Source organism: Osmerus eperlanus, unplaced genomic scaffold (genome assembly GCF_963692335.1).
Source record: "Osmerus eperlanus unplaced genomic scaffold, fOsmEpe2.1 SCAFFOLD_321, whole genome shotgun sequence".
NCBI lineage: Eukaryota > Metazoa > Chordata > Actinopteri > Osmeriformes > Osmeridae > Osmerus > Osmerus eperlanus.
This window is the reverse complement of record NW_026911560.1, coordinates 1-23,313: the sequence shown is the minus strand read 5'-3', so window position 1 is coordinate 23,313 and position 23,313 is coordinate 1. Positions and strand designations below refer to the sequence as shown.

Genomic DNA, 23,313 nt, shown 5'->3' with positions numbered 1-23,313 from the left:
GATTCCCCATTAGAACAAAGACCTTTTAGCTTTCTATTTGTTTTAACGAGACCCACTAGGCACACGCGCACAGTGCCACTATGTCTGGATATAGAAGCCTGTAATCTCCTCTCATCTGTGTGTCCGCACGTGCAGACTCTACAGAGCAGAACCCCGCGGTGTGTATGAGCGAGGAATTACTGTTCAATGACAGAATCAGTCCGATAATACAATTTATCTGCCTCAAGTTCATTGGTCCAGCCGCATCAGTCCATCGTGGGTTCTTGCCTTCCTATTGGTCGCGGGTCCGATGTTTGGGGCGGAACCGGTGGGATCTCCACCACGTCGATTGGCCGAGGCGCCACGGATGGATGCTGCAATATTATTGGATGCTTCTCCCGCTTCCCTTCCCGCTGATTGGTCCGCTCCGCTGTCACTCACCTTGGATGAGAGAGGAAGGAGATTTGGCAGCACTGTCAAGATGAAGCACTACGAGGTAAGATAGCATAACCGCCACTGTTACTGTAAACATTTTAATGGGGATTTATCAATCATGTTTGGAAATGTGTTCACGATGTTTCCTCGGGGGCAAGGAGGGGTCGTAAGTGGCCGTGTTTAGTTTAGAGTTAGAGGAATATGTCTGCTCGCATCTTTGTTGTCACGCCGATGTCAGCCAGCAGTCGGAATGAAAGGCTTTTGTGGCCTTGAACGAGAGTTACATTTTAGTCATAGTTGTGTATCTTACAGCGAAACTACCTATCGCTTTTCCCTCAAATTACGCATGATTATTGATTATGCTCTTTTTTACTTGTCACTCGTTTTCCATTTTCTGAAAGCCTGTTTCCTGCAGTGTTTTGGGGCTGGATCGCCTCCAGAATTCTTATCTTGCATTGCCTCACACAGCAAGCAGGTGAACAGTCAAGTACGCTGTGTCAGCGATTCTTAAACGTAAACGATTCTTTCACAACGATGTAGCCTTGCCCTTTGTGATGTGAGGGGACCCGGAATCTGTTCCAGTGAATGAAGCACCTAACTGTTAGGTGCTTCATTCACTGGAACAGAACAAGTTTACGTTATGAAATCTGTTAGGTCCTAACAGATTTCATAACGTAAACTTTGTTGCGTTTATTTATTTTCTTTAGCGGATGTTGATACATGTTGGCTATTGTTCGGTAGGGCCTCGTTATCGCTCATTCTCTCTTAATACATTACATTTACATTTAGTCATTTAGCAGACGCTCTTATCCAGAGCGACTTACAGTAAGTACAGGGACATTCCCCCGAGGCAAGTAGGGTGAAGTGTAAGTCTGTAAGTCGCTCTGGATAAGAGCGACTAAATGTAATGTAATGAAGTGCCTTGCCCAAGGACACAACGTCGTTTGGCACGGACGGGAATCGAACTGGCAACCTTCAGATTACTAGCCCGCTTCCCTAACCGCTGAGCCACCTGACTCCCCCTAATACAAGTGCTTTCTCCGGGTCAGAGAGTCACAATACACAGATGCAGTAATGCACACACACAGACACAGACACAGACAGGCATACAGACGCAGGAATTCATGTAATCCCGAGCCCTTCTCCAGGGTGTTTGTGTAAATGTTTCACGGGAAACCCACCAGGCAGGATTTGAAGCAGCTAGTTTCAGGTAGCAGGAGATAGAACTGGCCCAGCCTGTATGTTTGGCCTCCCTCCTCTCTCTCTCCTCCCTTCCACACCTCTCTCTCCCCTCTCTCCTCCCTTCCACACCTCTCTCTCCCCTCTCTCCTCCCTTCCACACCTCTCTCTCCCCTCTCTCCTCCCTTCCACACCTCTCTCTCCCCTCTCTCGTCCCTTCCACACCTCTCCCTCCTCTCTCTCCCCTCTCTCTTCTTCCACCCACCCACCCCTCCCCTCTATCCCTCCGCTCCCTCCCCTCTCTCCCCCTCCTCTCTCTCCCTCCTCTCTCCCCTGCTATCAGCCATTGAGTGGAGACACAGCTACATCATCTGTTATATCCCTGCCTCAAACTCCTGCCTCAAATCCCTGCCTCATATTCCTGCCTCAGATCCCTGCCTCATAGCCCTGCCTCAAACCCATGCTAGGCCAGCCGGCATGTAATCCTAAAGGCCCATTTGAAAAGCAAAAAAGTATTTTCTTGGTGTAGTTCTACCATTCGACCACAAGGTGGTGCCTGAGTGCCTTGTTGTCCTAAGGCCTGCTGTGTACGCAGACTGAGGAAGTCTGTCTTCTATTTGTATGCTAGGAACCTGACCATTGGAGCGTTTAGAAGGGGGTCCACACCGAGGGGAATGCCCCGATTAAGCCGCTAGAGTCTGTGGTATCATCACCCTCCTGTGGAAGGAAAAGGAGTGTTAGTGTGTGTGTGGCTGGAGAGGGTGTGTGTTAGTGTGCGTGTGGCTGGAGAGGGTGTGTGTTAGTGTGTGTGTGGCTGGAGAGGGTGTGTGTTAGTGTGTGTGTGGCTGGAGAGGGTGTGTGTTAGTGTGTGTGTGGCTGGAGAGAGTGTGTGTTAGTGTGTGGCTGGAGAGAGTGTGTGTGTTAGTGTGTGGCTGGAGAGGGTGTGTGTGTTAGTGTGTGGCTGGAGAGAGTGTGTGTGTTAGTGTGTGGCTGGAGAGGGTGTGTGTTAGTGTGTGTGTGGCTGGAGAGAGTGTGTGTGTTAGTGTGTGTGTGGCTGGAGAGGGTGTGTGTTAGTGTGTGTGTGGCTTTAGAGAGTGTGTGTTAGTGTGTGTGTGGCTGGAGAGAGTGTGTGTGTTAGTGTGTGGCTGGAGAGAGTGTGTGTGTTAGTGTGTGTGTGGCTGGAGAGGGTGTGTGTTAGTGTGTGTGTGGCTGGAGAGAGTGTGTGTGTTAGTGTGTGGCTGGAGAGAGTGTGTGTTAGTGTGTGTGTGGCTGGAGAGGGTGTGTGTTAGTGTGTGTGTGGCTGGAGAGGGTGTGTGTTAGTGTGTGTGTGGCTGGAGAGGGTGTGTGTTAGTGTGTGTGTGGCTGGAGAGGGTGTGTGTTAGTGTGTGTGTGGCTGGAGAGGGTGTGTGTTAGTGTGTGTGTGGCTGGAGAGAGTGTGTGTTAGTGTGTGGCTGGAGAGAGTGTGTGTGTTAGTGTGTGGCTGGAGAGGGTGTGTGTGTTAGTGTGTGGCTGGAGAGAGTGTGTGTGTTAGTGTGTGGCTGGAGAGGGTGTGTGTTAGTGTGTGTGTGGCTGGAGAGAGTGTGTGTGTTAGTGTGTGTGTGGCTGGAGAGGGTGTGTGTTAGTGTGTGTGTGGCTTTAGAGAGTGTGTGTTAGTGTGTGGCTGGAGAGAGTGTGTGTGTTAGTGTGTGGCTGGAGAGAGTGTGTGTGTTAGTGTGTGTGTGGCTGGAGAGGGTGTGTGTTAGTGTGTGTGTGGCTGGAGAGAGTGTGTGTGTTAGTGTGTGGCTGGAGAGAGTGTGTGTTAGTGTGTGTGTGGCTGGAGAGGGTGTGTGTGTTAGTGTGTGTGTGGCTGGAGAGAGTGTGTGTTAGTGTGTGTGTGGCTGGAGAGGGTGTGTGTTAGTGTGTGTGTGGCTGGAGAGAGTGTGTGTGTTAGTGTGTGGCTGGAGAGAGTGTGTGTTAGTGTGTGTGTGGCTGGAGAGGGTGTGTGTTAGTGTGTGTGTGGCTGGAGAGGGTGTGTGTTAGTGTGTGTGTGGCTGGAGAGAGTGTGTGTTAGTGTGTGGCTGGAGAGAGTGTGTGTGTTAGTGTGTGGCTGGAGAGAGTGTGTGTGTTAGTGTGTGGCTGGAGAGGGTGTGTGTTAGTGTGTGTGTGGCTGGAGAGAGTGTGTGTGTTAGTGTGTGTGTGGCTGGAGAGGGTGTGTGTTAGTGTGTGGCTGGAGAGAGTGTGTGTGTTAGTGTGTGGCTGGAGAGGGTGTGTGTTAGTGTGTGTGTGGCTGGAGAGAGTGTGTGTGTGTTAGTGTGTGTGTGGCTGGAGAGGGTGTGTGTTAGTGTGTGTGTGGCTGGAGAGAGTGTGTGTTAGTGTGTGTGTGGCTGGAGAGAGTGTGTGTGTTAGTGTGTGGCTGGAGAGAGTGTGTGTGTTAGTGTGTGTGTGGCTGGAGAGGGTGTGTGTTAGTGTGTGTGTGGCTGGAGAGAGTGTGTGTGTTAGTGTGTGGCTGGAGAGAGTGTGTGTTAGTGTGTGTGTGGCTGGAGAGGGTGTGTGTGTTAGTGTGTGTGTGGCTGGAGAGAGTGTGTGTTAGTGTGTGTGTGGCTGGAGAGGGTGTGTGTTAGTGTGTGTGTGGCTGGAGAGAGTGTGTGTGTTAGTGTGTGTGTGGCTGGAGAGGGTGTGTGTTAGTGTGTGTGTGGCTGGAGAGGGTGTGTGTTAGTGTGTGTGTGGCTGGAGAGAGTGTGTGTTAGTGTGTGGCTGGAGAGAGTGTGTGTGTTAGTGTGTGGCTGGAGAGGGTGTGTGTGTTAGTGTGTGGCTGGAGAGAGTGTGTGTGTTAGTGTGTGGCTGGAGAGTGTGTGTGTTAGTGTGTGTGTGGCTGGAGAGGGTGTGTGTTAGTGTGTGTGTGGCTGGAGAGAGTGTGTGTGTTAGTGTGTGGCTGGAGAGAGTGTGTGTTAGTGTGTGTGTGGCTGGAGAGGGTGTGTGTGTTAGTGTGTGTGTGGCTGGAGAGAGTGTGTGTTAGTGTGTGTGTGGCTGGAGAGGGTGTGTGTTAGTGTGTGTGTGGCTGGAGAGAGTGTGTGTGTTAGTGTGTGGCTGGAGAGAGTGTGTGTTAGTGTGTGTGTGGCTGGAGAGGGTGTGTGTTAGTGTGTGTGTGGCTGGAGAGAGTGTGTGTTAGTGTGTGTGTGGCTGGAGAGGGTGTCTATTTTCAGGGGGGGGGGTGGGGGTGGGGGGACAAGTGGGGTAATGGAAGTGAACAGAGAAACGGAGGCAAAACGAAGGTGGGGGTGCTTACGCACTAGTTGGGTATATTTAGCCTGGGAGTGTGGAGGGGGGGGGGGGGCGGCTGTTTGTCATACTTCCTCTCTGGGAGCTCCTCGGGGGGGGGGTTCCTCAGGTGTCATAGGTCGGGGATGGGGGGAGGGCGGGGTCATGTTTCAAAGCCAGAAATGTGTTTATAAGCTTCTTACAAGATCACTACTGTCATTACTTTATGTGTGTGTGTACCTATGTGTGTGTGTGTACCTATGTGTGTGTGTGTGTGTGTGTGAGGGCCAGTTGTGTGAAGCCCAAATGGAGAGAAAAGCTGCTGGCTGGCTGGCTGTTAAATAAAGCAGCGTGCCAGAAGAGAAGGAATGAGAGAGAGACAGACAGACAGACAGAGAGAGAGAGAGAGAGAGAGAGAGAGACGGGGGGGAGAGAAGGGAGGCAGGGCAGTGAGGGAGAGGAAAGAGCGAGAGATTTATTTCCACAGCTGAGCTCTTCCCTGTGAATGGATCTAGAAGAATCAGTCAGTCAGTCAGCCAGCCAGTCAGTCAGCCAGCAAGTCAGACAAAATACAAAATAACGAGTGCGGTATTAGAAGGAGAGAACCAAACGGGGAAGCACCTTAAAGGGAGACAGAGGTGAAGCAGCGACAGCAGGGAGAAAGCGAAGTGTCCCGGCCGGAGTGTCGTCATGGATACCTTGGCTCTAGAGGCGTCCAGCCCCAAGAAGAACGGGGGCCCGGCGCCTGGCCCGGCGCAGGCCGCGGCCCCCAGCAAACGCAAGCCTGCCAAGAAAACTAAGAAAGCTGTTGTGTTCTTTGAGGTGGAGATCCTGGATGCCAAGACCAAGGACAAGCTCTGCTTCCTGGACAAGGTGAGACTGTGTGGTGTGGTGTGGTGTGGTGTGTGTGTGTGTGTGTGGTGTGTGTGCTGGTGTGATGTCCACTGTGCATTTACTTTGCTCTTGTAAGGTTGTGCAGCCGTGCTGACTGTATCTGTTTGTAAGTGGTAAAGAAATGTGTGTGTGTGTGCACGCGCCAAATGTCAGTAGATGTTTGCGAAATGTTTCAGCAGGTGTGTGCCTGAGACGGCAGCTAGGCTCCAGTCTTAATGTGTGTGTGTGTGTGTTGGCAGTGCGTGTGTGTGTCTGTATGTGTGTTGGCAGTGCGTGTGTGTGTTGGCAGTGCGTGTGTGTGTTGGCAGCGCGTGTGTGTGTGCGTGCGTGTGTGTGTTGGCGGGTGATCCTAACAAGGCTGCAGCTTAATCCTGGAAATTCTACTCAGCCTTGTTAGACGATAGTTTTAGTGATGGTAAAGTTTAGTATTACACTTAACGTTTATCATGACAGAAATGTTTATTGTGACAGTGGCATTTATTATGATAGTAATGTTTATTGTGACAAAACACTTTTATTATTATGACAGTAACCTCGATGATACTAATGTTTATTGGCCTTGCTGCAGTTAGCTGCATTAGCCAGGTGTTAGTAAGCCAGTGTGTTGTTAGCTGTTAGCCTACCTGCATTAGCCAGGTGTGGTTTTACTGCGTCTCACAGGTCAGCAAGTCAGCCAATCAGAGGAAGTCCCCGGGAGCTGTGAGGTATCATGTGACCTTCGATAGGATTACCGCACCTCGCCAACCATGTTGGCGCCTTAACACAGTTTCCATAGCGACGTCATTTCTGACCGGGAGGTGGGGTTGTCCCTGATATGGAGGCACAGCAGTAGGCCTCCTGGGAATTGTAGTCCTGAGGGTTAGATCTGATCTTTAGAGTGTTTAAATACAAGGATAGAATGTTTACTGTGTGATGTCATAATAGTGTCTGGAGAGGATAGAATGTTTACACTGGTCATAACATGTCATAATAGTGTTTGGACAAGGATAGAATGTTTAGACAAACTGTGTTACGTCACAGTAGTGTCTGTACAGGATAGAAAGACTATATGTGATAAACACAGGGGTAAAGTCATCATAATAAAGGCAGACACGATGCTAATATTTAGACTGACAACCAGCGTTGGTGTTTGCTAACAGCCAGCCTGCTAGCTGCGTAGCGAGGTGGGTCAGGGTGGCATGGGTACCAGGACTGGAGGAGCGGGGGGTCTAAGCCTCCAGCCACCCCAGGTTTAAGGTTGTCTGATTGGCTAATGGGGTGCATGGCGTTGGCCCTAAACCGTGCGACTTAACATGAATCCTGAGGGTTACCCTGTCTGGTGCGCGTGCGTGTGTGTGTGTGTGTGTGTGAGTGTACATGCCTTGTTATTTGAGGTCTTGTCTGTGTGACTTTATGTAAGGCAGATTGTCATTGTTGGCACCGTGCAGTGTTGTGTGTGTGTGTGTGTTTCCAGACTTGTTACCAGCTGCTAAATGCCCGGTGCCCAGTTGGTGTGGGCACGGCTAAATGTACCGTTAATCCCTGCCATGCTCTGTGTGTGTGTGTCTCCTGTATCTCCCACTGACACCATGTTTTGCAGGTAGAGCCAAATGCCACAATCGGGGAGATCAAGTCCATGTTCCACAAGAGCCGTGAGTCACAGACACACAAACACAGATTTATTTTCTGAAAGGTTGGAAAAAGTTCACAGAAAAAACGAAAAAAACATTGAAAAAAAGTTTTGAAAAAACAAACACTTATTGCCTTTCAAGAGAAACGGTTGTAAACTGTTTTGTATGTGGAAAAAATGCAAAAAGTTTTGAAAGGCTGAACATTCTTTAAAAAAAAAAAAGTTTCCCAAAAACTAGAAACCTTTTCGTGTTGTGTGGAAAAAAATTCAACCTTTGAAAAACTTATATATTACTTACTAATATATTTTTCCAAAGGATAGAAAGTATGGAAGCATATTGACCCAGTCCTGTTCCTCCATGATGTGTTTCAGATCCAGAGTGGTACCCTGCAAGACAGTCCATCCGCCTGGACTCCAGTAAGTACAGCTGCCCTCCCCGTCCTGTGTTAGGTCAGAGCCGTGAGTAACACACACACATAAATGTAAGCTAGTCTTCAAAAATATTTAGATTTTTTTGGATTTCAAAAGGTTGAAAAAGGCTTTTGGAAAAAAGAGTTTCAAAAAGTTTAAAAAGATAATCAAATAAATATTTTAAAAAAGGTTTTCCCCAAAAAACTTTAAAAAAGGTTACAAAAAATGAAAAAGACAAGTTTTGAAAGATTGAAAAAAGTTTCAAAAGGTAGAATTTTTTTTTTCAACCTGGTATGTCCTACCTAACACCAATGCAGTTTTGTCCTACTTAAAGAATGTTTGAATGACTGTCCTGTTGTGTGTGTTCTGACTGAGTGTTCTGACTGAGTGTTCTGACTGAGTGTTCTGACTGTGTGTTCCAGAGGGGAAGTCTTTAAAGGATGAGGACGTCCTCCAGCACCTCCCGGTGGGAACCACGGCAACCTTCTACTTCAGAGACCTGGGAGCCCAGATCAGCTGGGTCACTGTGAGCACACACACACACACACACACACACACACACACACAGTACCTCACACACATAAATGTGCAACTGTCAATTGTCTGATGATTCACACGTAGCAAAAAATACATCTGTGTGTGTTTGTGTATGTATGAATCTTTGCGTATGTGTGTTTGTATGTGTGTATGAATGTGATTGTGTGTCTATGAATGTTTGTGTGTGACCTAATTGTTAATGTGTTTTCGGAGACGGTTGCTATTAAAGCCCCTGTCACAATAACCCTGCTGGAGGCAGAGAGAGGGAGGACAGAGAGGGGGAGAAGGGGAGAGAGGGAGGGAGGGAGGAGAGAGAGGGGGGAGAGAGAGGGGGAGGTATAGGGGGAGTGAGAGAACTAGAAGTGGAGAGCAGGGGAAATGAGGGACAGGAAGGGAGGAGGGTTAAGAGGCAACAGGGCCAGCGCAGGGAAGCGAGAGAGGGAGTGAGGGGAGAGAAGAGGAGGAAAGGAGGAGGGGTGGGAAATATATTCACCAGGAGGGCCAGTGAGACTCAGGACACTTGGCACAAACCATGTCATCATCGTTATCCATCCCTTATCCTTGCTTCTCTCTCCCTGTTCTCTCTGGTCTCTCCGTTCTCTCTCTCTGGTCTCTTTGTTCTGCAGGTGTTCCTGACCGAGTACGCTGGTCCCCTCCTCCTCTATCTCATGTTCTACTTCCGGGTTCCCTTCATCTACGCCCCCAAATACGACTTTACCACCAGCAAACACTGGGTCGTGCAGTAAGGCCTCACACTGTTTGTCGGTTTGTTTTTGAAAAGAGGTGAAAATAGAACCATGACTGGTGTCCTCAGCCTACAGAACACTCTACTCAGAGAATGTGTCAGGGACTTTGCACTGATCTGTGTGTGTGTGTGTGTGTCTGGTGTGTGTGTGTGTGTCCAGCCTGGCCTGTATGTGTCACTCCTTCCACTATGTGAAGAGACTACTGGAGACTCTGTTTGTCCATCGCTTCTCCCACGGAACCATGCCGCTACGCAACATCTTCAAGGTGACACACACACACTCACAACCATGCCGCTACGCAACATCTTCAAGGTGACACACACACACTCACAACCATGCCGCTACGCAACATCTTCAAGGTGACACACACACACTCACAACCATGCCGCTACGCAACATCTTCAAGGTGACACACACTCACAACCATGCCGCTACGCAACATCTTCAAGGTGACACACACACACACTTACAGCCATACACACACGCATGCTTACAGCCATACACACATCCATAAAACACACACTTAGGCACACTTAACCATACATACAACCATACACACTCCCTGAACCCTGACCTTGTTTTGTGTTTCAGAACTGTACATACTACTGGGGCTTTGCTGCTTGGATGGCTTACTACATCAACCATCCCTTATACACACCTCCTAGTGAGTAAACACACACTCACACACAACCAGACAGTACACTTTTTTACACACACACACACACACACACTCACAACCATAAACACTCACACAAATACTAAGCAGCATGTCTGTATCACATAAACAGGTGCGTTTGTAGTCATTGTGTGTGTGTGTTCCAGTATACGGTGAACAGCAAGTGAGGATGGCCCTCATCATCTTCCTGGTAAGTTTCCCCTCCTCTCTGCACGCGCTCAGTCCGCACTTCCTGTCCCAGTGTCTGCACGCGCTCAGTCCGCACTTCCTGTCCCATTGCCGTGGTAACTCTGTCTCCTTTGTTTACCTTCCTCAGTTCTGTCAGATCGGCAACTTCTCGATCCACATCGCCCTCCGCAACCTGCGCCCGCCAGGTAACTGGGTCTTTAGTTATGCATGCACCATGCACGCACAAAGACAACCTTCCTATATTTATTAACACAATATTCTAGCATATACATATTAATGACTAAAGCAAATGTCTTCTCCACATCCCTCCCTTTCTCTCTCTCCCCCTCCGCAGGCTCCAAGACCAGGAAGATCCCGTACCCCACCAAGAACCCCTTCACCTGGGTGTTCCTGCTGGTCTCCTGCCCCAACTACACCTACGAGGTGAGCTGCTGCCCATGTGGCTCTGCTGCCCCCTGGTTGGCAGCAGGAGCACAGACAGACTTCCACAAACACAGAGGTGTGATGTGTGTGTGTGTGACCCGTCTCCTCCCTGCAGCTGGGGTCGTGGCTGGGCTTCACGGTGATGACCCAGTGTGCTCCCGTGGCTTTCTTCACCCTGGTGGGCTTCATCCAGATGACCGTGTGGGCCAAGGGCAAGCACCGCAGTTACCTCAAGGAGTTCAGAGACTACCCCTCCCTCCGCTCCCCTATCGTCCCCTTCATCCTCTAACTACCCCTCCCTCCCTCATCCTCTAACTATCCCTCCCTCCCTCATCCTCTAACTACCCCTCCCTTCCCCATTCATCCTCTAACTACCCCTCCCTCCTCCCTTCATCCAACAACTACCCCTCCCTCATCCTCTACCCCTCCCTCCCTCCGCTCTCCCTCCACCCTCCCCTTAACCCCGTTCTGCGATGCTCTCCCCTCCTCCAGCCCCTCAGCTTTACGCTACACTGGATTCAGTTGCATTGTGAGACCCCATGGAACCCATTCATTCAAAATTGGAATGTTGACAAACAGTTTGGCTGTTCCATCCTTGGAACTTTAATTTTGTTGGTGTAATTTATTAATAAAAAGGTTAACCAAAACCGTAGCGCGTGTCTGGATTTTTAGGACTTTCTAGGATCCCAAACACAAAGGTGTTTCTACAGGGTTCCTGCAGGTTTCACCAAGTCAAATTTAGGACCTTTTTAAGACATTTTAAGACCTACACGACGCATTACCAAAATAATATTCAAGTATTCTGTTTTATAACTTGGCATTAGCAGAAACAAAGTGTACGTTGTCCTTTGGCATTTAGTAGTGTCATAAGGGCAATTACTGTCTTGTAGAAAGTAACTTTGTAGGAAACCTCTGTGGCTCAGTGGGTATACATGTGTACCATTGAATCTACTGCCAAACACGGTACCCCTGGTTCAAATCTTGCTCAAACCAATTGAAAATTCATTTAACTGATATCAGTTAAGTAATATGTTATGTTGGCAAAAATTGAGCTGTAAGAAGATCCTTCCGCCAGATTTGAACACTAGACCCCTCACATAGCCTACATCCTTAACCACTTAGCTATTAGGGATCATAACAATCTCCCCTCCAACATAAAATTTGACATTGAACTATCTATTTGTAACAACCTGCAGAGTTGGGGTGTCAGAAAACCATAAGAAAGCAGGGCTCCCCTGTTAACTCACTGGGTTAGTGTGCGTGCTCTTTCAGACATGCTGGGGCAGTACCGCAACAGCCTGGGTTCAAATCCTAATTTTAAATGGTTTATTTTAACTTAAGTTACATAGTGGTCATGTGAGATGTAGGACTTAACCTTCACATAGTTTCATAAATATCGTCTCTCTACTCTCCGCCAAACGCTTGTTAATCTCAGGTAGATTCTCTTTAGTTTAGTTTGAAACAGAGTGCGAATTATACAATGATAACCGGGGGGGGTCAGCTTCTTCTCCAGGGCGTAAAGTAATCTTTACGAGGTAAGAACGATATATAAATGTATCGACCCCCCCGACCTGTTGTTTTTACCTCATTTGGGGGGGTCCAAGTCTTAATTAGGAGGGTAATTAAGTAATTCGTCATTCGTATTTCTGTGTCACCTACCCAATGTGTGCCGTACAGAGTCCCTCTCTCCCTCACAAACACCCAGTAGACAAACCACCATCACCTTTCCATCCTCCCCGGAATATACTCCTTTCACGCATGTGTGTACTATCTGCCTTTCTCTACCCTAACCCCACACTCTGTCCCAGCCATCAACAGACACCGCAGGACAGGGGAGTTGGAAGGTTGTCTGTTTATTGTGACGAACAGCAGGTATGTACACAGAGGAGGAGAGAGAGAGGGAGGAGGAGGAGAGAGGGAGGAGGAGGAGAGAGGGAGGGAGGAGGAGGAGAGAGGGAGGAGGAGAGAGGGAGGAGGAGAGAGGGAGGAGGAGAGAGGGAGGAGGAGAGAGGGAGGAGGAGAGAGGATGTCTTCATCACGCAGCCTGGGCCTCCACCCTCTTCTTCCTCAGCTGCAACCGGCGCTCACGCTCGTACTCCTTCATACGCATCACGTAGCTATGGAAACAGGAACAAGAGCGAGGAGGGGGGTTAACTTCATACAACACAGGAAGGTCTGAATGAGGAGGGCATCACTGAATCCTTCCTACTACACAATCCTTCCTGCTTCCTACTCCTGGTGTGACTACAGAATCAAAGGTGATTGGTCACTCACTCCTGGTGTGACTACAGAATCAAAGGTGATTGTTCACTCGCTCCTAGTGTAACTACAGAATCAAAGGTGATTGGTCACTCGCTCCTAGTGTAACTACAGAATCAAAGGTGATTGGTCACTCACTCCTAGTGTAACTACAGAACCAAAGGTGATTGGTCACTCGCTCCTGGTGTGACTACAGAATCAAAGGTGATTGGTCACTCGCTCCTGGAGTGACTACAGAACCAAAGGTGATTGGTCACTCACTCCTGGTGCTCGCAGTAGTCCCAGTCGTGCCGCTCGTGCTTGCAGGCCAGGAAGTTGGGCCAGTTGTCCCTCTTGCACTTCATGAGCTTGATGAGGTGGTGGGCGCAGTAGTCCCTCTGCTCTACAGGGAGCTGAGCCAGGTTCATCTGCTCCTGGGACGCCACCATCTCTGACAGAGGGAGGCGGACATTTACATTTATGCATTTAGCAGACGCTTTTATCCAACGCGACTTCCAAGAGAGAGCTTTACAAAAGTGCATAGGTCAATGATCATAAACAACGAGATAGCCCCAAAAACATTGCGGGTAGCATGTAGTTTAACAAATTACAAATTAAACATGAACCTCAGGCACACACACAGATGTACATTATATATATATATATACACACACACGCACACACAGACGTATATATTAAATTACAATTCTGGGACAACCACTCAACATAAGGCAACTCAATACAATACCTTGATGAAAGCTACTTGTTGTAGAAAGTTCAATGCAAATGACTATCAGTAGAGAAGATGATTAAGACACCTGCTCCTAGCTAACTGGACTACATGGACATGACTATGAATGCGTGTGCTTCACGCTCGGCTACATTATTCCATAAATGATTTGTGCTTGGGAATAAAGACGGTTCCCACAAGATGCTTCCTATTTGGTTGCTCGCTAACAAGATAGTTAGCTCGCAAACTTGTTAGCCACTCGGTTTCACGTAGCTAGCTATCCAGCTTGGCCCCTTGAATTTAGTAGTAAGCCAAAATGTCAGTGTGGCTAAGCTAGCTGTAAACTTGACTCGGCGAACGGTCAGACACTGTCCATGAACAAGGAGATAGCTAACAACGTTGCCAAAACTTTGTCAGGTCAATGTCTGAGGGTTTGACCAAAACATATGAACCATCGGGTTGAGGTTAGTTACGAACCTCTCTCTTTCCTTTCGTCAAAGCCCAAGTCGGGGTCGAATCCAAACGGCTTGGCCGGGTCAGGCTCCGTTTCCGTCTCGGTGATATATCGTCTTCCAAGATGGGCCCCCATTACGCCAACTGGATTTGTACAATAAATAGAATTACTTCTATGTTCCTGTTGATCTTTGCACAGATATATTACTCGAGTTGTCGAGTAATTCTGCTATCTGCCATTCGGTCACCTCCACAAACTCCAGCTAGCTACTTCCGCTCCAAAACGGAAATAAACACGACGAGCAGTACATCAGTAAAACACCTCCCGATTACAGTTTGGTTCCAGTTGTACTCGGACTCCCTCAAGTCGGAATAACCCCACTACCGTCAAAATATCTAAAATGACAGCACCTTGTAAAGCAATTTGTGTCTCATTAAAATGGTCGTACACAAAGTACTGTCTAACTGCTGTCTGTTGCATGTTGCTACGTTGTTGCTACGTTGTTATGCATGAAATACCGCGTAATTCGTTTTTGTCAACTGGTGTCGCTAACAATGGCTCACTGAAAAATCCTGCTCTTTGCACAGACTTAAAAAGTTCAGATCCACTTTACTTAAAAGTGCGTAACAGTGTAACAGTAGGCCAGCAATTTGTAAAAAGTAACTAAAGGCTCAAAGACAGTCAAACATCGTTACGAACTTTATTTCTTTACATCTGGGGGTATCACACTGCACAGCAACACTAGCCTACATGTTAGTCAATCATAACATCGAATCTCTTTATTCACTGATCCACACATCAAACAATCATTCACAGGCAGCAGAACAAGTTAACATAGTAGATGTTTCACATCAACTAGGTACAATTTGAGGTACCATCCTCAAACTCTTTTATAAATCATCAAGAAGTGATGTAATTTTAAGATTCTGGCAGCTGGCCAATCAAGGTAATATTCATACATTTAAATATTTAGATATTCCAAAATATCAGCTTGGAATATCTAATTCCATCCAAAAATGTTACCAGACTTATGCTTTACGGCAAAACTATAATAAGGTTAAACACTGACAAACCATACTTCATCTGTCCCTGACTTAAGATGATGACATAGTTGTTTTTTAGTTGTTTTTCTGACCCAGGTTAAAGGTGAAAGGTCACTGGTAGAGGTCCTCATCCCCGTCGTCTGTGAACGGCCCTGACCCCCCTGACCCTGACCCCCCTGACCCCCCTGACCCCTGACCTCCGGGCTGAGCATCTGAGGGAAACCTGAAGAGAGAGAAGGTGGCTTGAGACTGACAACAGAGAATAAGAGTGTGTACGTGTGTTTGAGTGTGTGTATGTGTGTGTGAGTGTGTGTGTGTATGTGTGTGTGAGTGTGTGTGTGTATGTGTGTGTGTATGTGTGTGTGTGAGTGTGTGTGTGTGTGTGGTTGCGGTACCTGAAGTTCCCGAAGCCCCTGCTCTGCTGCAGCGTCTGAGAGAACATCTCGTATTTGCGGATGTCGTTGTCGCTGACGGAGCGCCGGGCGAACCTCATGGCCTCTTCAAAGTGATCCTTCCTGATCTCTGGGACGGGGTCGTAGCCCTGCTCCTGAGGGAGGGATGGGGGGTAAGGAAACATATGCCAGTGTGTGTGTGTATATGTTGTGATGTGTGTGAGTCTGACCATAGCGGTGCCTGGTTTGCTCTGCCTCTGACGCTCTGCTCTGATCTCAGCCTCGATGGCCTCCCTGATGGCCAGCTTACACGCCCGCTGGCAGATCTCCGTCAGGTCGGCCCCCGAGAAACCCTCCGTGATACGAGACAGGTAGGCCAGGTCCACATCCTGGAGGGGGGGGGGGGGCGGAGGGGGAGGAAGGGGGGGGAGGGAGGGGAAAGAGAAGCAGTGGAGTAGGGCAAAGTGTGTGTGTGGGGTGTGTGTATGTGTGTGAGTGTGTGTGTGTGAGTATGTGTGTGTGTGTTAGTTACGCGGGCCACAGGGGACTTGCGCAGGTTGGCGTTGAGGATGGCGGTGCGGGAGGCTGTGTCGGGCAGGGGGATGTAGATGAGCTGGTCCAGTCTGCCTGGACGCAGGATAGCAGAGTCTATGATGTCTGGTCTGGAGGGCAGAGAGACCACACTTATCAACAGCTCTCTCTCTCTCTCTCTCTCTCTCTCTCTCTCTCTCTCTCTCTCTCTCTCTCTCTCTCTCTCTCTCTCTCTCTCTCTCTTTCTCTGAGTCTCTCTCTCTCTCCCTTCCTACCGGTTGGTGGCTCCTATGATGAACACGTTCTTCTTGTTGGTCATGCCGTCCATCTCTGTGAGGATCTGGTTGATCACCCTATCAGATGCTCCGCCCCCGTCCCCGCCCCCCCCTCCCCGGGACTTGGCGATGGAGTCCAGCTCGTCGAAGAACAGGATGCAGGGGGCCGCCTGTCTGGCCTGGGGTCAGGGGTCAGGGTTTATCACCTGTGCTTGTTTCATCCTCCTCACCCTCCTACTACCCCTCCCCTCCTCCTCCCCTGTCTTCCCCTCCCCTCTCCTCCTCCTCCCCTCTCCTCCTCCTCCCCTCTCCTTCCCTCTCCTCTCCTCTCCTCCCCTCCCCTCCCCTCTCCTCTCCTCTCCTCTCCTCTCCTCCCCTCCCCTCTCCTCTCCTCTCCTCCCATCCTCCTCCCCTCCCCTCTCCTCCTCCTCCCCTCCCCTCCACTCCCCTCTCTTCCTCCTCTCCTCTCCTCCTCCTCCCCCTCCCCTCCCCTCCCCTCCCCTCCCCTCCCCTCTCCTCCTCCCCTCTCCTCCTCCTCCCCTCCCCTCCCCTATCCTCCTCCTCCCCTCCCCCCTCCTCACCTTATCAAACACGTCCCTGACATTGGCCTCGGACTCTCCAAACCACATGGTGAGCAGCTCGGGCCCCTTGATGGAGATGAAGTTGGCCTGGCACTCGTTGGCGATGGCCTTGGCCAGCAGGGTCTTCCCACAGCCGGGGGGGCCGTAGAACAGCACGCCCCTGGACGGAGTCATGCCAAACTTCAGGAACTTATCTGGGTATTCCACTGGGTACTGGAGGGTTGAAGGGGAAGTGTGTGAGTGTTGGAGCGTGTATGTGTGTGTGTGTGCGTGTGTGTGTGTGTGCGTGTCTGTGTGTGTGTGCGTGTCTGTGTGTGTGTGCGTGTCTGTGTGTGTGTGTGTGTGTGTGTGCGTGTCTGTGTGTGTGCGTGTCTGTGTGTGTGTGTGCGTGTCTGTGTGTGTGTGCGTGTCTGTGTGTGTGTGTCTGTGTGTGTGTCTGTGTGTGCGTGTGTTCGTGTGTGTCTGTGTGTGTGTGTGTGTGTGCGTGTCTGTGTCTGTGTGTGTGTGTCTCTCACCTGCACCAGCTCCTGCAGCTCTCTCTTGACCTCTCCCAGGCCCCCGATGTCCTCCCAGCTCACGTGAGGCACCTCCACCACCGTCTCCCTCAGGGCTGACGGGTTACTCTGGCTCAGAGCCCACTGGGGGGTAGAGGGGGGAGGAGGGAGAGAGAGACAGAGAGAGAGAGAGAGAGAGAGAAGGAGAGTTTTGTTTTGATGCCTAACTTATGTTAAGGACACACACACACACGTACCCTGAGGTCTTCCATGGTGACGGCCAGGGAGTTGAGCAGGTCGGCGTCGATGGTCTCGTCCTCCAGGTCGATGAGGAACATCTTCCTCCGGATGGCCTGCAGCGCTGCCTCAGAGCACAGCGCTGCCATGTCAGAGCCTACATGACCATGGCTCTCTGCTGCGATCTGGAACACACACACAGAGGTACACACACACAGAGGTACACACACACACACACAGAGGTACACACACACAGAGGTACACACACACAGAGGTACACACACACAGAGGTACACACACACAGAGGTACACACACACACACACACAGAGGTACACACACACAGAGGTACACACACACAGAGGTACACACACACACACACAGAGGTACACACACACAGAGGTACACACACACAGAGGTACACACACACACACACAGAGGTACACACACACAGAGGTACACACACACAGAGGTACACACACACAGAGGTACACACACACAGAGGTACACACACACACACACACAGAGGTACACACACACAGAGGTACACACACACAGAGGTACACACACACACACACAGAGGTACACACACACAGAGGTACACACACACAGAGGTACACACACACACACACAGAGGTACACACACACAGAGGTACACACACACAGAGGTACACACACATACACACAGAGGTACACACACACACACACAGAGGTACACACACACAGAGGTACACACACACACACACACAGAGGTACACACACACAGAGGTACACACACACACACACAGAGGTACACACACACAGAGGTACACACACACACACACAGAGGTACACACACACACACACAGAGGTACACACACACACACACACAGAGGTACACACACACAGAGGTACACACACACACACACAGAGGTACACACACACAGAGGTACACACACACACACACACACAGAGGTACACACACACAGAGGTACACACACACACACACAGAGGTACACACACACACACACACAGGTACAATCACGTACAGTAGATATTTCACTTACTCTCCATGTACCTCCCTCCCCACCCCCCTCCTCCCCCTCCTACCCGCTCCTCCCCTTCCTCCCCCCCTCTCCTCACCCTCTCCAGGTCCACATCATCGGACAGCTTCATGTTCTTGGTGTGGATCTGCAGGATCTCCAGTCTCCCAGTGGAGTCTGGGATACCGATGTCGACCTCGCGGTCAAACCTGCCTGTGGACACACACCTGCACGTTACCTTGTGTGTGTGTGTGTGTGTGTTGTGTGTGAGAGGGCCATTTCCAAGTCTCTGCTTGTGTGTATATGTGTGTCATGCATGTGGGTCTGTGCAAGTGTGCATGCGTGTGTTTTCTAACCGAAGCGTCGGAGGGCGGGGTCGATGCTGTTGGGTCTGTTGGTGGCTGCCATGACGACCACGTGAGCCCTCTGCTTCAGGCCGTCCATCAGGGTCAGCAGCTGGGACACGATACGTCTCTCCACCTCCCCGTGGGTCTACACACACACACACACTCTTTTAGTGTCAGATGGCCGAGCGGTTAGGGAATCGGGCTATTAATCAGAAGGTTGCCGGTTCGATTCCCGGCCGTACTGTAAGTCATTCTGGATAAGAGCGTCTGCTAAATGACTACATGTTTCCTCTTCCTCTCCTCCCCCTCTTCCTCTCCTCCCCCCCCTCATCCCCCCCTCCTCCTCCCCTCCCTCCTCCTCCTCCTCCCCCTCCTCACCTTCTCTCTCTTGGGAGCGATGGCGTCCAGCTCGTCGATGAAGATGATGGCGGGGGCGTTCTTCTCCGCCTCCTCGAAGGCCTTCCTCAGGTTGCTCTCCGACTCCCCGGCCAGCTTGCTCATGATCTCAGGACCTGGGGACCGCATTCAGCGTGACACACAGGAAACACATCCGTAACAGCTCCAAGCTCAGGGACTGTATAAGGCGTGACACACAGGAAACACATTCGTAACAGCTCCAAGCTCAGGGACTGTATAAGGCGTGACACACAGGAAACACATCCGTAACAGCTCCAAGCTCAGGGACTGTATAAGGCGTGACACACAGAAAAACAGGTTCTGCGACGGTACTCAGACAGGAACAGGAAACGCATCACTACCGTTGATGAGGAAGAAGAAAGCGCCGGTCTCGTTGGCGACGGCTCGGGCTACCAGGGTCTTCCCTGTTCCTGGGGGGCCGTACAGCAGAATACCCCTGGGAGGCTGGACACACACTCACACACACACACGGACACACACGGACACACACACGGACACACACTCACACACACACACAGACACACACGGACACACACACTCACACACACGGACACACACACACACACGGACACACACACACGGACACACACAGAGACACGCAGACGATTGGGTATTTACACAACAACCACACGGAAAAGTCTGATGTTCACAGATGCATGTGTGTGTATACTGTGTGTGTGTGTGTGTACTGTGTGTGTGTGTACTGTGTGTGTGTACTGTGTGTGTGTGTACTGTGTGTGTGTACTGTGTGTGTGCGTGTACTGTGTGTGTGTACTGTGTGTGTGTGTACTGTGTGTGTGTACTGTGTGTGTGTGTATACTGTGTGTGTGTGTATACTGTGTGTGTGTACTGTGTGTGTGTATATACTGTGTGTGTGTGTGTACTGTGTGTGTGTGTGTATACTGTGTGTGTGTGTATACTGTGTGTGTGTACTGTGTGTGTGTGTGTACTGTGTGTGTGTGTGTACTGTGTGTGTGTACTGTGTGTTTGTGTACCTTGACTCCGATGGCCTTGAAGAGGCCGGGGTGTCTGAGCGGCAGCTCCACCATCTCCTTGATCTGAGCCAGCTGCTTACGACACCCGCCGATGTCATCGTACCCCACGTCATTCAAGCTCTCCTCCTCGTCCTATCAGAGCACAGCACCGATGACTCCAGGCCAACCGTCTGTGAGCCAGCCTTAAAGCCCGCCTTCCTCGCCCCTGCTCCTCAGGGACGTCACTCACAAACCTCTCTCTTGATTGGATCTCCCTCGCAGTGGATGACGGTATCCGGGGCAACGATGCAGTGGGGGGCGGGGTCTGTCTCCACCACCTTGAACTCCACAGCCCGCATGCCCCCCCTCACTAGGAAGATGTCACCTGGCAACACAGTAGTGATGTCATCGTCACGGGACGTCAACACGTCGGGGGGGGGGGGGAGGATGATGTCATCGCAAATCAGAGGATATCAGAGGAGGCTCGTGTGAGATCTCCAGCATGAGATGGGAAGACAGGAGGGAGGGAGGAGGGGAGGAGAGAGGGAGGGACGATGTGTCCCAGGTGCGGGCTACCTTTGTGGACGGGCCGGTAGGCCTCCAGGAAGTAAGGCTTGAGGTAGACCTCAAACAGGTTTCCTGTCAGCCCCTCGATGGTGTCGTCCACGGGGAGAACGTGGACCCTCATGCCGTACTTCACATCAGGACAGGCGTGGATGCTGACACACACACACACACACACACACATACACACACACGTACAAACACACACACACATACACACACACACACACACACATACACACACACACATAAACACACACACACACACACGTACAAACACACAAGTTAGCGTTGTGACCACTGCCCCTGGTACCAGCAGAGACAGGGGCCCCAAATTAGGCCCCAGCTGCAAGTAAGGTCCCTCTCTCACACACACACACACTGTATGTACACACACACACACACTGTATGTACACACACACTCAGCCAGGAGCGGCCCCCCACCTGATGACGTCGCCCAGGCGGACGCGCAGGTTGTTGCGCGTCACCCGGTTGATGCGGATGCGAGCGTCGCTGCAGGAGTCGTCCGTCAGCACGATGCAGACCGTCTCCCTCCTCTTCTTCCCCCGCAGCACCACCGTGTCCCCGCGGAACAGCAGCAGCTCCTCCGTCTTTCCCTGAGCACACCACACACACACACGCACACACACACACCACACACACACACGCACACACACACACGCACACACACACACCACACACACACGCACACACACACACCACACACACCACACACACCACACACACGCACACACACGCACACACACACACCACACACACCACACACACGCGCACGCACACACATACTCACACACGCACGCACACACATACTCACACACATATATATATATATGTACTGTGTACATACAGTATAAACACACACAAACTTGAGACTGGTAAATGCTCACACACGAGAGCCTGTTACAACACACACAGACAGAAACACACACACACAGACCTGGGACATGCTAACGATGCTGTTGTCCTCATTGACGGCCTCGTCCACGATCAGTCTGTTGGGTCGGTGTTTCTGCTTCAGGATCGCAGTGGAGAAATCCTCTCCCTTTGGACTGGAGCAGAGAGGAGTCACACACACACTAACATACACACACTAACAGTGTCACACACACACTAACATACACACACTAACAGTGTCACACACACACTAACATACACACACTAACAGTGTCACACACACACTAACATACACACACTAACAGTGTTACACACACACTAACATACACACACTAACAGTGTCACACACACACTAACATACACACACTAACAGTGTCACACACACTAATATACACACACTAACAGTGTCACACACACGGTCACACACACACTAATATACACACACTAACAGTGTCACACACACACTAACATACACACACTAACAGTGTCACACACACTAATATACACACACTAACAGTGTCACACACACTAATATACACACACTAATATACACACACACTAATACACACACACTAACAGTGTCACACACACGGTCACACACACACTAATATACACACACTAACAGTGTCACACACACTAATATACACACACTAACAGTGTCACACACACGGTCACACACACACTAATATACACACACTAACAGTGTCACACACACTAATATACACACACTAACAGTGTCACACACACGGTCACACACACACTAATATACACACACTAACAGTGTCAGACACACAGTCTCAGACACACAAACTCATACTGATACACATATATGCACACACACACATAGTCCCAAATAGACACAACGTTGCACACACACACCTCTGACCCAGCTCCCCTTTCCCCATGTGACTGACCTGAATATAGACCAGATTGAAACCATACACAAAAACACACGCACACACATAGAGATAAACACATACAGTGAATTGTCACTCAAAACAGACACACATGTACGCACAGACACGCGTACACACACACCCACGCAGACACACACACCCACGCAGACACACACACATACTCAGAGGCCCCCGAGGTAGGCATGTGAAGCTCAGATCGATCCACAAGAGGAGAGTCCTGGTTCTGCTGCTGGTTGTGTTCTGGTCCTGGTTGTCTTCTGGTCCTGGTTGTGTTCCTGGTCCTGGTTGTGTTCTGGTCCTGGTTGTGTTCTGGTCCTGGTTGTGTTCCTGGTCTGGAGGGTTGCAGCTCTCTCTGTGAGCGCTGGGCTCTGTGTCTGTTTGCCTCACCCTTCCCCACCTGTCCCTTATCCTCAAACACACACACACACACACACTCATACCCACACCTTCCCTGACATTAGACACATGGTCTGGAAGTGTCCCAGTAGTCATGTGACCCCCCCCGACACCCCCCCCATCAGTCTGATACTACAAACCACAATAGTAGGATTCTCTCTTTTCTTTTGATTATTTCACGAGTGTCATTTATGGTTAAAACAATTATCTCTCCCTCTCCTCTCCTCTCCTCTCTCTCCCTCCCTCTCCTCTCTCACTCAACTCTTACTGAGGTTGGGGTTAGACACACACAACCAATAGTCCCTGTATTGCTAATGAGGTCATTAAAACGTTTTTCATTTCACAATTTTATTCCAAAAACAAAAAAAAACAGAAACCATTTCATTCTTAAGAAAGAAATGCACGAGACCACAAGAAATAACATGGATACAACGGTTCAGAGACCAAGAGGAATGGAGGTGCACTGGGGACAC

The 23,313-nt window shown here is 50.1% G+C and overlaps 3 protein-coding genes across 5 annotated transcripts; 1 reads left to right on the top strand and 2 right to left on the bottom strand.

The window, feature by feature from the left end:
• The first annotated feature begins 203 nt into the window (after positions 1 to 203).
• Positions 204 to 10,962, top strand: tecrb (trans-2,3-enoyl-CoA reductase b). 3 transcript variants are annotated; one of them, XR_009929463.1, is made up of 13 exons: positions 204 to 475; positions 5,653 to 5,703; positions 7,304 to 7,355; positions 7,706 to 7,750; positions 8,167 to 8,270; positions 8,908 to 9,023; positions 9,187 to 9,292; positions 9,619 to 9,691; positions 9,850 to 9,893; positions 10,020 to 10,077; positions 10,227 to 10,315; positions 10,431 to 10,656; positions 10,739 to 10,962. XR_009929463.1 is itself a non-coding variant. In XM_062455651.1 (12 exons), exons 1-12 carry the CDS (start codon positions 290 to 292, stop codon positions 10,602 to 10,604), a joined length of 1,098 nt encoding a protein of 365 aa, XP_062311635.1. In that variant the 5' UTR covers positions 204 to 289; the 3' UTR covers positions 10,605 to 10,962. The 3 variants fall into 3 exon arrangements, 2 of the variants coding, with proteins under 2 accessions (XP_062311635.1, XP_062311636.1); XM_062455651.1 differs by having other exon boundaries at positions 10,431 to 10,962; XM_062455652.1 differs by lacking the exon at positions 204 to 475 and having other exon boundaries at positions 5,084 to 5,703; positions 10,431 to 10,962.
• Positions 10,963 to 12,149: 1,187 nt separating this feature from the next.
• Positions 12,150 to 14,035, bottom strand: ndufb7 (NADH:ubiquinone oxidoreductase subunit B7). The gene is made up of 3 exons (XM_062455653.1): positions 13,761 to 14,035; positions 12,836 to 13,004; positions 12,150 to 12,432 (listed from the first exon to the last, which is right to left on the bottom strand). Exons 1-3 carry the CDS (start codon positions 13,870 to 13,872, stop codon positions 12,351 to 12,353), a joined length of 363 nt encoding a protein of 120 aa, XP_062311637.1. The 5' UTR covers positions 13,873 to 14,035; the 3' UTR covers positions 12,150 to 12,350.
• A 378-nt stretch (positions 14,036 to 14,413) lies between these two features.
• On the bottom strand, positions 14,414 to 22,757 carry zgc:136908 (Transitional endoplasmic reticulum ATPase). Its single transcript, XM_062455655.1, has 18 exons — positions 22,606 to 22,757; positions 21,571 to 21,682; positions 21,057 to 21,229; positions 20,625 to 20,767; positions 20,303 to 20,433; positions 20,070 to 20,201; positions 19,416 to 19,518; positions 19,036 to 19,169; positions 18,667 to 18,802; positions 18,411 to 18,523; positions 17,311 to 17,475; positions 17,075 to 17,197; positions 16,560 to 16,772; positions 15,979 to 16,157; positions 15,705 to 15,834; positions 15,403 to 15,561; positions 15,176 to 15,327; positions 14,414 to 15,003 (listed from the first exon to the last, which is right to left on the bottom strand). The coding sequence occupies exons 1-18, from the start codon at positions 22,626 to 22,628 to the stop codon at positions 14,892 to 14,894; spliced, it is 2,433 nt and encodes an 810-aa protein (XP_062311639.1). The 5' UTR covers positions 22,629 to 22,757; the 3' UTR covers positions 14,414 to 14,891.
• Positions 22,758 to 23,313: the final 556 nt, after the last annotated feature.